We start from the raw sequence: 15,379 nt of genomic DNA on the forward strand, positions 1-15,379 counted from the left end.
ACATTCCAGCTCTTATACTCAATACTTTGATTAATAAAGGTCAATGTACCAAAAGCTCTCTTTACGACCTTATCTACCTGTGACACCACTTTTAGGGAATTTTGTATCTGTATTCCCAGATCCCTCTGTTCTACTGCACTCCTCAGTGCCTTACCATTTACCCTGTATGTTCTACCTTGGTTTGTCCTTCCAAAGTGCAATACCTCACACTTGTCTGTATTAAACTCCATCTGCCATTTTTCAGCCCATTTTTCCAGCTGGTCCAAATCCCTCTGCAAGCTTTGAAAACCTTCCTTACTGTCCACTACACCTCCAATCTTTGTATCATCACCAAGTTTGCTGATCCAGTGTGGGATCAATGCAGATGTTCTGGAAATGGAGGAGATGTGGGTGGGGAATGATATTTCACCCAGGTGTGATTCACCCAGAATGATTATCTTCATAAAGATGGGCTGAACTCAGGGTGAAAATGCACAGTGTTACCACCAGAAGTGTAATTAGGTGATTCTGTGTTGGAGGGGTGATATCAAAGTTTAGGAAATGTGAAGATTATGGTCCAGCTTATCACAGCAACCATAGAGAGTAATTGGGTTGCTGGCCGAGGAATGGAATTTTTGTATGGCGTAATATAATATTTCATCCCTGGTTGGCTGCAGGACAACCAATGAGAGGTCAAGGTATATTTTGAGCTGTTACGAAGAAACCGAGTGGCAGTGATTGTTTGGCCAAATTCCTTGGGGTGAACAAGCAGCTGTTTGCTTCATATGCTCACCAGTTTATTGCTCTAGGGAATAAAATATGTATATATCTCAGTTTCATGTTGAATTTTCCAGGACCTTTGGGATGGGGGAGATGAAAGAATAACTCAATTTCTTAGGTGTAATAATACCTAAATATTCCGTTGATAATCTAATTTAAAATCCATCTGTTGCTAGATAGCACCAAAACATGACAAAGTTTGGACAAGGTTATAGGACAACAGATTTGGTATTGTTTGAAAAGAAGATTAATCTGAAGCAGTTTTACAAAAGCCAAAGTCTTGATATAGAATGGGGTTTACAACTGTTGATCATGATACTGTATTAAAAGTTTTCTTTCACTTTGAGAGCAAAACAGGTAGCAATAATTTTTACATAGAAAAACAATATGTATTGCTAGTTTATACAGTATATATTTAGCAATATACATTTAACATTCCATAAATACTTTGTAACAAATGTAGATTTTTGATGATCTTTATTGGGCGATTTAGCATTAGCAGATGTGAGTGACTGTTAAGCTGCCTAGGGAAAAGTTTTGTTATTGTCTTAGATATAGCCAGCTATTGCTTCCCTAGAAGTCTGTGTAAGACTCCTGTGACAAACTGAGGAATTGCTTTGCACACAGTGGGCAGCCAACAGTGTTTGCTGTAGGGTACATTCTAGTGAGAGCTGATGGAGGGCAGCTTGGCAAAGGTTCAAAAACATACATTAAGCAGACTGAGCCCAGTATGGAACCTCATGTTCAGCAGAATTCTTGTGACCTGCTTCCCTGCATGCCGAGCTCATCAGCAAACACCTAATGAGCCTGCTCCAAGGAAACAGACCCTCTCCCAACCTGCTTCATTTACACACATTCTCTGGGGGTGGAGAGCGACTGCTTCAGAAGGACTGATGATGCTGCAAAGACCACAATAATGATAATTAACTTGCTGAATTTAGAAGATTATGCTGTTAATTAGTTGAAAAATAAAGATAAGTAATATAGCAGCAGATGGTAGGCTAAAACCCTAGAGAAGGGGGGTTTATTACACTGATGAGTTTTTATGGCAGATATGAAATATGAATTTGACTTTTCATGAATTGTTTCTGAAGCTTAATATCTTGTTCTGTAAGCTGTCTGCTTAGAGAAGAACTATATACTGAGCATATTCACTTGACAGATAGGTTTGTACCACCAGAAGAGGTTCATTTTCTAAAGAAAATGGTGGCATAGTCATTTGTGAAGCTTTTTGAGGTAAATTAAAATATGAGAACTATTTCCTTTGGAATGCTTTCTCATTAGTTATGTTTTGACAAGCAGATAAATACAGTGTGTGTTTCACTTCCTAGTAATTTAGTGACTACTATTCCTTTTAATTAGGACACTACAAGTAAAAAAACAAACATAAATGAAATAGGATAATGAGAATATATATTCATCAAAAAATATATTTTGCTTACATTGTTGTTTTGATTACAAAGATGCATAACATCAGTAATTGCAAAATAGTTATTAAGCTATTTTCCCTATACCTTTTTAAAAAAAAATCAACCCACTTGTACTCCTAAATGAAAACATTATATAATTGCAAAACAATTTAAATATTTTATAGGTTCATTTTGACTTACAAGTAGTTTTCTTTTTAGTTATTGATATTAGTAACCAGTGGTAAATTTTAAATTATTTCCACACTCAAACCCGTTAGTTTTGGATTAATTTTCACAAAATGTTGTAGGGAACTATTCCTCCCCCCACCGAAGGATGCTTGTTTTGCTTTCTAATCTCCTTGGGTGATATTTCAAGTTCAGCCTTAACTACTGGTAATGGAGACAATTATAGGATTTGCAGAAGTAATTATGTACATTACTTATGTTTTTAGTATTGTATCAAAGTTGATTTTTAAAATAGTTTATTTGGTAGAGCAAGTCAAATATTAATATGAAAGTATTTAATATTTTATCTGTACAATATTTAGAAATTGTATTGCACTGTAATTAATTTGACAGGAACATAAAATTTTGAACAAGTCATGGGATTTTTATGAATTTCATTTTCCATTATTCAAATCTGTAATTGTAGAATGATTTTTTTTATAATCCATTGGGAGAGGACGCATGATATTGCTGCTGTCAAAAATGTACAGTGGAATGACAGTAAAGTATTAGTGAGTGTTAGCAGGTGTTCACAGAGATATCCTTGTATTCCTTTTACAGCTTTCAGTTCCTTTAGGAATTGTGCTTCATAAATGAACAAATATGAATAAGTGTAGCCAATGAGGTTGGCAGAGGATGGCAAGAAGCTTACAAATCTGACTATCCAGCATCATTGACGACAGTTTATGTGAATGAGAATTTAAACAAAATTGTGTATATTTCTGCATATAGAATTGTAAGCTAATTTGCAATTGCATTTACCCAGTGACAAAACAAGGCAGCTGTAAAATTAATCACCATCAACAGGGCAAAACAGGTTCCTATATGAATCAACTGCTGGTTGTATACTACTCTTCCTTTTCCTTTGAAATCAGAAGTTTGGGTACAATGTTAAATAGGTACCACATTCGTTGTTGACATTCTATGTTCTATTGCTGCTTAAACAGTTTTGCCACATTATTTCTGCAGTGAGAATTTATTTAGTATTAATGAATTATCGAACATGTTAAAATTTTCAGTCATTGACAGTATTACTTGCTGAACGTATTTTGCCTTGCATTGCAAAAGAATACTTGCAATACATATTTTAAGTAGCATGAGGAAAGAACGTGAAATATATCCTTGCTTAATGAGGATTTTTCATAATAGCATTTAAAATATTAATGAAACGAACAATTCAAAACAGTTTTTATTTTTACTATCAATTTGTACTGCATGTCAGGATACATTTCACATAAGCTGAAATTCTTTCCAGTGAAATAACACAGCTATAATTAAATAAAATGCAGTATACTGATTCAATTTTGACTTCCTTTTAGTCTAATGACAAAATTCTTGACTGGCTGTTCATATTATCAGAATGGGGAAATCCTATGTTGCTTGTGAATCTGATTTGATCCATGAAATTAAAGAATATCATGAAATTGGTAAAATATATTCAGATGAGCAGTTGACAGCTAATACAGCGATAGTGCAGTGAGGCTTACCGAAGACTGTCATCAGATGTAATGATTGCTGCTTCAGCTAGAGCTGATGCTGTACAGCAGTGAAAAACAGAACTATATTGTACATATGAATATAAGTAATTGACTGTTCAGTTGAGTTAAAGCATAAAGTGACTACTTTGATGGCTGTTTAACAACCTTGCATAACAATAATTTGCTGATGAAACTTAAATATTAAAATTAAACTAGTGGTCATATTTGCATAAGGTCAAAGACTTTACAAATCGCTTAGTGTTGCTGCAGAAAAATCAATCCAAATTGGTGCTTACAGTCAGGATCTGTTGAAGCATGTTTCATCTACATGATAGCTATATTAACTATCAATGATTCATCGGAATAGATTTTACCAATTTCATAGTCATAGTCATACTTTATTGATCCTGGGGGAAATTGGTTTTCGTTACAGTTGCACCATAAATAATAAATAGTAGTAGAACCATAAATAGTTAAATAGTAATATGTAAATTATGCCAGTAAATTATGAACTAAGTCCAGCACCAGCCTATTGGCTCAGGGTGTCCGACCCTCCAAGGGAGGAGTTGTAAAGTTTGATGGCCACAGGCAGGAATGACTTCCTATGACGCTCTGTGCTGCATCTCAGTGGAATGAGTCTCTGGCTGAATGTACTCCTGTGCCCACCCAGTACACTATGTAGTGGATGGGAAACATTGACGAAGATGGCATGCAACTTAGACAGCATCCTCTTTTCAGACACCACTGTAACCAACTTCATGGTTAAAATCAGTTTTTATGTGCAATGCAGAATTTTTTCAATAAGAACGTTCAGAAGGCTAGACAGCATCTGCGAAGATGGAAAAAGTTAATGTAATATGCCAATAACTTGTGTATCAGTGCTGGAAGTTCAACTCTCAATAATCTGTGTAATGGATTAAGATGAAGTTAGCAAGTTACGAGGTGATAACAAAGAGTCTGCAAAAGGTGACACACATCAAAGTTGCTAGTGAGCGCAGCAGGCCAAGCAGCATCTGTAGGAAGAGGTGCAGTCAACGTTTCAGGCCGAGACCCTTCGTCAGGACTAACTCCCCCTCCCCCTCCAACTTTCAAATCCCTTACTCACTCTTCCTTCAGTTAGTCCTGATGAAGGGTCTCGGCCTGAAACGTCGACTGCACCTCTTCCTACAGATGCTGCTTGGCCTGCTGCATTCACCAGCAACTTTGATGTGTGTTGCTTGAATTCCCAGCATGTGCAGAATTCCTGTAGTCTGCAAAAGGTGATAGGTAGGTTATGTGTTTTGCAGGAAATTGATTCCATGGGGAAATATGAGATCATCCACTTTGGAAAGGTAAACTAAAATTTAAGTTATGATTTAAGCAGAGACGACAAAGTGTTGCAGTACGATAAGATCTGAAGGTCCTGGTATAGAGAAAATATTTTCACAGAAGTTTTTCTTTTATTTATTTTAAAGCCTGCAAAATAATTTCAAAGAAACTGTCTTGAAGATGATGCTCCTTGAAGGAGCATGATATTGAATGTATAAAATACTCATTGTATATCAGTTATAAAATGCAAAAGATAAATACCTGAATTGGAAAAGAAAATGAATTTTATCTGAAATGATCATCAAATATTATACTTGTTAAAGGTCCTCTCTTCTACCTGAAGAATGCAGCATGATGTGCAGGTATTTGGGAAAGTTAAGGATAAATGTGGTGTTTAGTATGCTTAAAAATTAAACCACATTTGTTTTTTTCCTGTTCCAGTTGTTGAATGCTGTGAAGATATTGTTATTGACACCCAAAACTTAAAAAACGAGTTTCAGAATAATGTTAGTGACAAGTGAAGATAGATAAACAATACCTCCAGATATTGACGAACTTCTTGGAAAAGTTAAATTTTCTTAAGAAAACTTTAAAATGTGCATAATGTGGAAAAGCATTCTAAAGTTAGGCAATTGCATTAAGTTTTCTACCCCATTATACCTGCCGTTTTTTTTTGGACTTCAAATTGGCGAAAGAATCTTTTTGTTTAAATACTTGAACAGTCAGCCTCTTAGTTTTATAGAATTGTAAAATAAAAATGCTAATGCCCTTTAGAAAATAATCCTTATCTACTCATGGCTGCAATTAATCTGAAAAGGATTAGTTTAGATGTTTGTAAAATTTACACTTTTATATATAAAAAAGGGATATAGCATAAATAGCTGATTTAATATTTCCATCTTCCTGACAAGGTCCCTTGATTCGGGAACATTTGCTTTGGACTAGAAGTTGCATTTTTCACATTGCTATTTTAGAACTGTGAAAAAGTGATACCAAGGAATTACAGACCAATTAGCCGAATCCCCATTGTCTGAGATCGACTGGAGTTTATAATTAAGGTTAGAGTAACTGAACACCTGAAACTTGTTAGCTGGTCAGAGAAAGCCAGCCTGGATTTTTAAAAAGTATTCATGCCGGGCAACTTTGTTGAATCATTTGAAGAGGTGACTAAGTAGTAAATAAGAAATATCTTTGAATGATGGCATTCAGTAGTCTCTCAAAAGAGAACTATTCATTAAAGATGGAAGGTGACTGAAAAATCGGAGATTGGGAATTTGAATTTTGAATAGATACTAAAATAGGCAGGTTTTCACTAGATTTTCCAGGTTTGTATTGGAACCTCAATTAATTTACCTGATGACTTCTTAGGTTTGTATCTAAATATGTTAATGACATAAAGGAAGGCGATATTGTGAATGATGTAAGAGAAACCATTGATTTACAATGAAATTTTAGTAAATTAAGTAAATAGGCAAAAATGCAGCAAACAGATTTCATTGCAGGTAGTAATGAAGGCACTACATTGGAAATAAGAAGAACAGAACCATGTAGTTTCATAATCTAGAAAATGTTAGAAACATTGGAAATCTAGACACGTTAGGTTCCACAAGAATTAGATTATTAAAATGTCATGGACAGCTACATGAATAATGAAGAAGGCTAACAAATACTTTGTTCTCAGTCAAGAGGACTAGGATAAAAGGGAATAAAAGTTGTGATATATCAATGTAGTCCTTGCTTGATGGTACTTAATGTAACTCTCTGCACCAGGTTTTGAAAGGAGTGGCTTAATGCACAAGAATAATAACATAATAATAACAGATTACACAAACTAGTTTAAACACCTAAGGGATAACTGAGCAAAATCATGAAGACATTTGTTCGAATAAATAGGATCGAGGAAAACTAGGGCAGGGGATCATGTTCTAAAAATGCAGAGGTTTTGCAGGATGGGAAACTTGAAGCACTGATGTGAATTTCATGTGTAGAACATTTCAGCTAGTGACGTTAATTGATAAATACCTTTAATTAAAATCTATCAAATTTTAAATTTAACTCAGTTTATTGACGGCCAAATTGGATTTGGTTATGTATCAGCCATGATTTGACTGAATGGTAGAACAAGCTGAAGGGTCCAGACTTTCTACTAGTGCTCCCATATTTGCCCCAACTTTTTCTGATGAAATTTGCTATCACAGAAGTCATTTTTATCCAAATAGAGTTGACATATTTATCTTTATGTCCATTGTCAATGTTACTTTGGGCGAGAAGAAGAACAGTCCATGAAATACTTTTTCCTCCAGTTACATTTAAATTTGATGAACCAGCAGTAATGGATCAGCCTGACTGATAATGGTACTTTATCTGATGCATAAAAATGTTCAGATTCCATTGTGGGGTAGATTTTTTTTTAATACCATGTTTAAGTTTCAACAGAGACACTTTTCACCCAAAAAAACTGTATTACTAATAAGGAACTTAAACAGTTTGTACTTTCAGTTTACATTTACAAGTCTGCCCCAGTGTCTGTACTGATACAGATTTCATGTACTTGTATATTCTCTTGAATATTACTTGATACTTTGGCATACCAGTGAAACTGCTGGTTGTTTTTTTTTCTGCAGCGACTGAAGGCAGCTTTAACACAACAGCTTCCTCAGGTTACTAATGGTAACAATGCCATTGGTCAAACAAGTGGGACTGTGAGGATCCAGACAAAGGAAACTCATTCACAGTCACTTCAGCAGGCTGCAACATCCACTACTCAACCAGTGGTATGTAACTTAACAATAATGCATCAAAATGTGAAATGTGAGTGTGGCTTATTTGTAACTCTGTATCAAACCAAAAAAGATGCATGTATGTCTATCAAAAAATAATGTTAAAGACATGAATCTTCATATAGGATGTACACAGTTTTATCACATTTTATTAAGAAGGATAAGTGCACTGCAGTTAAGATTACTTGCACTTCCAGAAACAGATTTTTTTTTAAACAAAGGACAAGTTCATCATAATTGGAGAATATTTGGCCTGCCATGATTTTTTTCCATTCAGAATGCCTCTACAGGTCCTGTCATTGTAATATTCATGAGATTCTTAGTGTTTTTATTTACCATACATGCCTGTGAGGGATTGATTTTGAACATATTTATTCGTTGTGCAAAGTCCCATTCTTGATGATTCTTTCACTTACCATATAGTAATTTAAACATGTTGCCATGACTATTCTTGTAGTGATGTTAAAGCCACTTCTCCAGTGTTTCTATAGCAGTGAGATTTTTAACACTAGGAAGGATGCTCGTTGGTCTTCTCAGGACTGCTGCCAGCTAGAATGTTTCAGTGAACAGAAAGGATGCTGTACTTAAAATGTGATCCAATAAAATATTCTATAATTTCACCATCATTCCCATCACTTTTTATACTACTGCTTTGTTTCAAGAATCCAATGTTATGTTCCCTTTCTGATTATTGCTCTTCATTGGAGAATTTGTTGATATACCTATTTCATTGAAACCTTTATTTTTTTTTAAGTTTACCCTCCTTTAATTAGATTGACACAAAAATGCATTGTGTCCTAATATGTGCAGTAGCTTGGCTCTTTTAACTCTTGAGATTTTAGGGATGGGATGATGTTGTGAGGATGATGATGATTGTGGTATTAAGTGGATGGTTGAAAAGGAGGATAGAAAATGTTGGGGGGTGTGGGGGGGAAAGCATTTTTTCATCTTTTCAGGCCTGGACTGCTGTTTTCACTAATGGCAAGTCAGCACACTATTGTGTAAAGCTATGTTTTAAATCACATGAACTTTAGAAAATAACTAATTACCTTTATTATTTAGGGAAAATTGTTATTAACATTTATATTATTTTTACCTGGTTTACCCGCGATTATTTTAAAATTATATCAGCTTTTCCTCAACCATAATGTCGGAAGATCCCAATTTCATGTTGAGTTCTTCTATGCCATGTAAAGTTTTACAGTTTACTTATTTTTATTTAAAGACCTGGCAAGGTACAATTATATCCATGTGACCAATTAACCCACAAACACATAGATCTTTGGAACGTGGGAGAAAATGGGAGCACCCAGAGGAAACCCATGTAGTCACGGGAAGTATAAACTCCTTACAGATAGTGGCGAAATTGAGCCCGAGTCGCTGGTGTTAAGCTAATTACTATGCTAGCATACTGCCTTATTTACATACAACATTCATTAAAGTAGGGTTTATATGTAATATAATTTATAAAAATTTTAATATGAATTTTATATAATCTTAATATAGTTTAAATTATATATATGTAATATACAAATGTTTGTAGATTACGTATTTTCTTGATCTTCCTTCTGAAAACTATCAGCTCATTTTCCCATTCAATTTCAGATACGATTTTCAATAATCATGATCATAAAAATTAGAAATTTCAGATGAAACCCCCAGTGATGAATTAGGGGGCGGGGAAAATCATATCTATAACTGGTAGTCAATTTAGATCTCTAGTTTTGCTCCTCACAGGTGAAGCTCAGCAGTGAAATTTTATCTGACATTAGTCTTCTCAATCCATTGTCTACATTTTTCTGAACGTTAAGTCTTCAGTTAATCACACTTGTAATATTTGTAGTATTTGCAATGTTGTTATGCTCATACTGAAGTATGGTTATAGTATTAAAAGTGGACAATAAATTAGTCATGATGTAATTAATTCACCATTGCCGCCTCTTTCCACAATCCAACTACCCATAACATCACCACAGAGTATGAGATGAATTTCTTGTGCAATCAGCAAATCTGTTGTCCACATTTGTAATGGAAATACTACAGCTGGAATCTAAATTACATCAGAGGTCTACTCCATTTATCTAATGTTGCTTTATCTGAACAGCACTTTTCATCTTCTCTCCTGTGTGCATCACTATAGGAGATTAACTATATGGGAGGTTCATTACTGTCCATTTCAAATATTTGGTTTACAGCTGCACTAAGTGTCATTTACCCAACATCAAATCTGCGCATTTTATTTTTTTAGGTTTTCCTTTTAGTATTGGATCTCTAATTTTAGCAAAAATCCTTCTATGCCTCGTGATATAAAACAGCCTTTGAAAAAAATCCATAGCCATAGCATCTCTTTCTTCAAACGTCTCTTAATAAATTTATCAAATGGAGCATGTCTTTTACAAATTCATACTAACTTAGTTAACCCATGTCATTTTGAGAATAAATTTCCAGGTTGTGAATGGTCATTTTATAGACACATTTTTGACCTAATGGTCAGTTCTCAAGGGGTAGTAATTTGTGGAGGGGATTTTAATATTAGATTAAATCCTGTATTAGATTCTTCAAGAATAGTTACTCAGAATAAACCTCTGACTCGGAAAATGAATTCATTGATGGAGGAGTTGGGAATTATAGATGTCTGGAGGAAATTACACTCTACTAGTAAAGATTATACACATTACTCTTTCCCTCATTCTGCCTATTCAAGGATAGACTATTTCTTTACCTTTAATACAGATAGACTCAGGATAAAAAACTGTAATATTGCAACAATTGATCTGTCGGATCATAGCCTAGTCTCTATGTCTCTAATCCTGGAAAGGAAAATGAGGAAAACACTATGGAGGCTAAACTCACATATACTCAATAACCGGAAAGTAATGGAGAGATTAAGGGGAGAAATCAAAGAATATCTAGACCTTAATGACACGGGAGAAACATCACCAGTGATCTTATGGGATACATTGAAAGCTGTACTGAGAGGGAAAATTATTTCCATTACCACTCACATGAAAAAAATCAATGCACAAAAATTAGCAGACCTTCAAGGAAAATTAAAACAACTTCAAGTTGTAGATAGCAACAAAAGTAATTCAAATCGAAAACAGGAAATTAGGAAATTGCAAAGTGAAATTGACGATATTTATATGTTGGAAACTCAAAGAAATTTTCTTTACCTGAGACAAAAGAATTATGAAGTAGGAGGTAAATCAGCTAGATTATTAGCATATAAATTATGAAAACAACAAGCAGACAATACAATTCATAAAATAAAGAATCCAAAGACAAAGCTTGTGGAGAGTACAATAGGGAAAATTCAAGAGAGTTTTGAAACATATTATCGAGAGCTGTACTCCCAACCCCGGGCCCCCAATGAGCCCTATTATAGACAGTGTATTGAATTTTTTAGATCTACCTAAACTTACAGATTTACAAAATGAAAGTTTATTAGAACCAGTAACTGTCAAAGAACTGAACGTGGCCATCTCTAGGTTAAAGGCTGGAAAGTCCCCGGGTTCTGATGGGTTTACCTCAGAGAGGTACAAGTCCCTGAAGACACAGTTAGCCCCATTACTACTTAACACCTTTAATTGGATCTTGCAGAGAGGAGAAACTCCACCTTCCTGGAGAGAAGCGATTATTTCAGTTATTCCTAAAGAGGGTAAAGATAAACTAGAATGTGGCAATTATCGGCCAATTAGTGTTCTTAATTTAGATTACAAACTATTTGCATCTATATTAGCGCGCAGATTGGAAAAGCTTTTACCTGGCCTAATCCACTTAGACCAGACTGGATTTATTCAACCAAGACAAACACAGGACAACATAAGGAGAACTCTGCACATATTAGAACAGGTTAATAAGAACGAGACAGAGACAATGGTAGTAGGATTGCATTCTGAGAAAGCTTTTGATTCGGTTAGTTGGGCATTCCTATACAGAGTGTTAGGAAGATTCGGCTTTCAAGAAAAGTTTATTAAAGTAATTCAGACTCTATATGACAGCCCTACAGCCCGAATTAAGATAAATGGGGACCTCTCTGACTCCTTCATCTTAGAGAGAGGCACTAGACAGGGATGCCCAATTTCTCCTCTCCTTTTTGCGCTATATATTGAACCGCTTGCCCAACTAATAAGACAGAGCGAAATCGTAAAAGGTATCAAGGTGGCAGGGATTGAACAGAAAGTGGCGTTATTCGCAGATGATGTTTTGGTCTATCTGAGTGAACCAGAAAAATCATCTATAGGATTGTTTACACTGTTGGATGACTTTGGGAAAATATCAGGTTATAAAATAAATGTAAAGAAAACGCAGGTTATGTCCCTAAATTATACACCATCCAAAAAATTGCAGGATACATACGATCTTAAGTGGGAAGCTAAATCATTAAAATATTTAGGAATAACCCTGCTGAAGGATCTTTCAACACTGTTACAGGTAAATTATGGGCCATTAATCTCAGAGATAAAAGCAGATATGCATAGATGGAATCTTATCCCCTTTTTAAGTTTAAATTCAAGGATAAATACTATAAAAATGAATATTCTTCCTCGGTTATTGTATCTTTTCTGTACTTTACCGGTGGAGGTGGATGATAATCAATTCAGGGAATGGGACAAATGGATTTCCCGCTTCATTTGGCAAGGAAAGAAACCTAGAATTCGATATAACACCTTACAGTTAGGGAAGGAAGGAGGAGGTATGGTTCTTCCTTGCCTGAGAAATTATTTTTATGCCTCACAGATAACCCCTCTGTTATATTAGTGTAATAGGGAATATAAGGCTAGATGGAAGGAAATAGAATTTGGATTAGCTGACAGTTTTCCTCTACAGGCCTCAATAGCTGACAAAGGATTGATGGCCCAGTTGGAAAAATTTAAAAACAGTTGGATAAATCTTACATTAAAAGTATGGCAGAAGGTGGTTAATTCATGTGGAATTAATAACACGTTAAAACTCTTTAGATGGTGTGCATATGATACCGAATTCCTTCTCAACAGAGGAGATAAAAGATTTGAGCTATGGATAAAGAAAGGTCTTACAACCTACCTCTCATTTATAGATAAAAGAGTATTACAAAGTTTCCAAATCCTGCAGGACAAACATGGCCTAGAACATAATGACTTTTTTAGGTACCTTCAAGTACGAAACTATGTTAACCAGAGTTGTAGATATACAGACCTATCAACAGTAGAATTAGAATTTTTCAAGATTCTGAATTCGGCTTGCAGTTCAATACCTAGTAAATCAGTTTCTCGAGTATATAATGCACTCTCCCATGCTAAAAATGTAAATACACTGTATATTAAAGAGAAGTGGGAGAAAGAAGCAGGGTTGGTACTTTCAGAGGAGGCTTGGGGGAAAATCTGCAGCTTTCAATGGTCCTCGACTAATTCTTTGACTTGGAGAGAACATTGTTGGAAAAACATTATAAGATACTTCAAGACCCCATATCAGGAAAAATATAAAGATACAAACGTGACGTGTTGGAGAAGGTGCGGCTCCAAGGAGGCAAATCATTTTCATATTTTCTGGGATTGCCCTAAATTAAGTCTATATTGGGAAGGTATTCATAGAACATTAGTTAAGGTACTTAGGTCCCAGATACCTCTGAACTTTGAGACGCTCTATTTGGGGCATGTATTGTTTCTTGAACAGAAGGAAGATATAAAGTTGCTGCAGGCCCTCTTAGCGGCAAGTAAGAAATCAATCACTAGAAAGTGGCTAAATCCAATACCACCTACATTAGAAGATTGGCACGAAATTATCTTGGAAATATTTAAAATGGAAAAGTTGACTTACTCCCTGAGAATTCAAAAAGAAAAATTTTATCAAATCTGGAATAAATGGATTGAATACATAACCCCAATGCGAGCAGACTTTAGATGACTCTCCTAATGATTTATACTGCTCTTCTCATCAACACAGTAATATTGCTAACGTAAGCACCCCTAATCTAAATGTCTTTTTGTTTTGTTTTCTTTTGGAAAATAGAGAATTAACACAAGTAAAGGGAAAGATTTGGGAAAGGGATAAAAAATGAAAAAATTAAGTAAATAAGTACATAGGGATTGGATAATTATGTCTGCGGGCAGGAGCAAGCATGAACAAATTAGGATATAATCACCTACAATGGTTGTTACAGAGGCTTATATACAACATTTTGGACCAGTGGAAATGGTCCAGAAGAGTTATATGGAAACTACTATTACCATTTTTCTTAACAACTAATACCATTACTTAGCCTAATAGATTAGAATTACCACAGTACATAATTATCTATTTAAGTGTCTAATTTCCTTTTATATCATCTCAATGTGTACTTAAGAATGTATAAATATAATTTTATACATATAAAAAAAATGGAAAAGGTTATATGTGTGAAAAAAGTACATGATATTTGTGAATTCCTTATCCAAATAAAAATAAAATTTTTTAAAAAAGAGAATAAATTTCACCTATATAATGGACACCGGAGGGTTAGGCAAAACAAATATTAGTCTGATTAAGGTTATTTATTCATTAACGTTACTTAAAAACCCTAATATATTCATAACCTTCATAACCTAGACTTTCTCCATTATTTTTGTATTCAAAGATAATTTGAAAGTTTTGGTCGGAGCAGCTGCAAGTACTCTTCCCTAACACTTTTCAACATTCTAGAGCAAATCCAACAAAGTTCAGAGCCGCTTATATTTTGAGTGCCATTGACTTTTACTACTGGAATTTCATAGATTGAAGAAAACTAATACGATTTCTCTATGGATGATTTAACTGGTAGGTTTTGGTGGAGTGGGGAAATGGAAGAAGAGAGAGAAAGGTTTTGTGTTATAATGGTATATGTGCCTTATTTACAGTTTTATAACCTACATGGTGAAAGGATTAAATCCTCTTCCCCAGGTTAATTAAGAAATCTAATTTTGTAAATCCCTAAAATGCTGGGGGGAAAACGTGCAAGAAAATGAAACAATAGATTATTTTCTGAAACAAAGAATGAAGTTATTTGCTAAACCACTCTCATTATGACCAACTAAAACCATAATGTGCTTAAAACCATTTCCTTTATTTCATTAATACTGTTTCTTATTAACCTTTTTTCAAATTCCTTTTAAGATCTATTCTGGATTTTGCTTCTAGCGTTGTATTTGATAGGATGTCTATCTCCCAAAACTATTTTCATGAAAATTCTTTTTTTTTTAAAAAAATAAAATCTCTTTATTTACTATATCAGGAAATAACTTTCATTTATACACACTAGTTACATGGTTCTCTTTCCCAGTTCTCTTATAAACCCACTTTTAGTTTTGAATTGCTTCCCCTTAACCTTTTAATATAAAAGTCAGAATTTCTTTAGCCTCTCCTCGTAATATAATTTTAAAACATGCTATAGTTTATAACCCCCAACATGGATCTTTGTTATACA

The 15,379-nt window shown here is 34.5% G+C and overlaps 1 protein-coding gene and 1 long non-coding RNA gene across 5 annotated transcripts in view; one reads left to right on the forward strand and one right to left on the reverse strand.

Annotated features, from left to right (window-relative positions):
• Positions 1–15,379, forward strand: part of atf2 (activating transcription factor 2) — a 148,166-nt gene that overhangs the window by 115,341 nt on the left and 17,446 nt on the right. For all 4 annotated transcript variants that reach the window (XM_063052130.1, XM_063052127.1, XM_063052129.1 and 1 more), the window contains one exon: positions 7,804–7,953. In XM_063052130.1, coding sequence (XP_062908200.1) covers positions 7,804–7,953 — 150 coding nt within the window. The remainder of the gene's footprint in view (positions 1–7,803; positions 7,954–15,379) is intronic.
• The window catches only part of LOC134348569 (uncharacterized), a 67,462-nt gene that overhangs the window by 3,046 nt on the left and 49,037 nt on the right, over positions 1–15,379 (reverse strand). The window contains exon 2 of the long non-coding RNA XR_010018452.1: positions 8,376–8,508. This is a non-coding gene — a long non-coding RNA (uncharacterized LOC134348569). The remainder of the gene's footprint in view (positions 1–8,375; positions 8,509–15,379) is intronic.

Source organism: Mobula hypostoma, chromosome 6 (assembly GCF_963921235.1).
Source record: "Mobula hypostoma chromosome 6, sMobHyp1.1, whole genome shotgun sequence".
Taxonomy (NCBI): Eukaryota; Metazoa; Chordata; class Chondrichthyes; order Myliobatiformes; family Myliobatidae; genus Mobula; species Mobula hypostoma.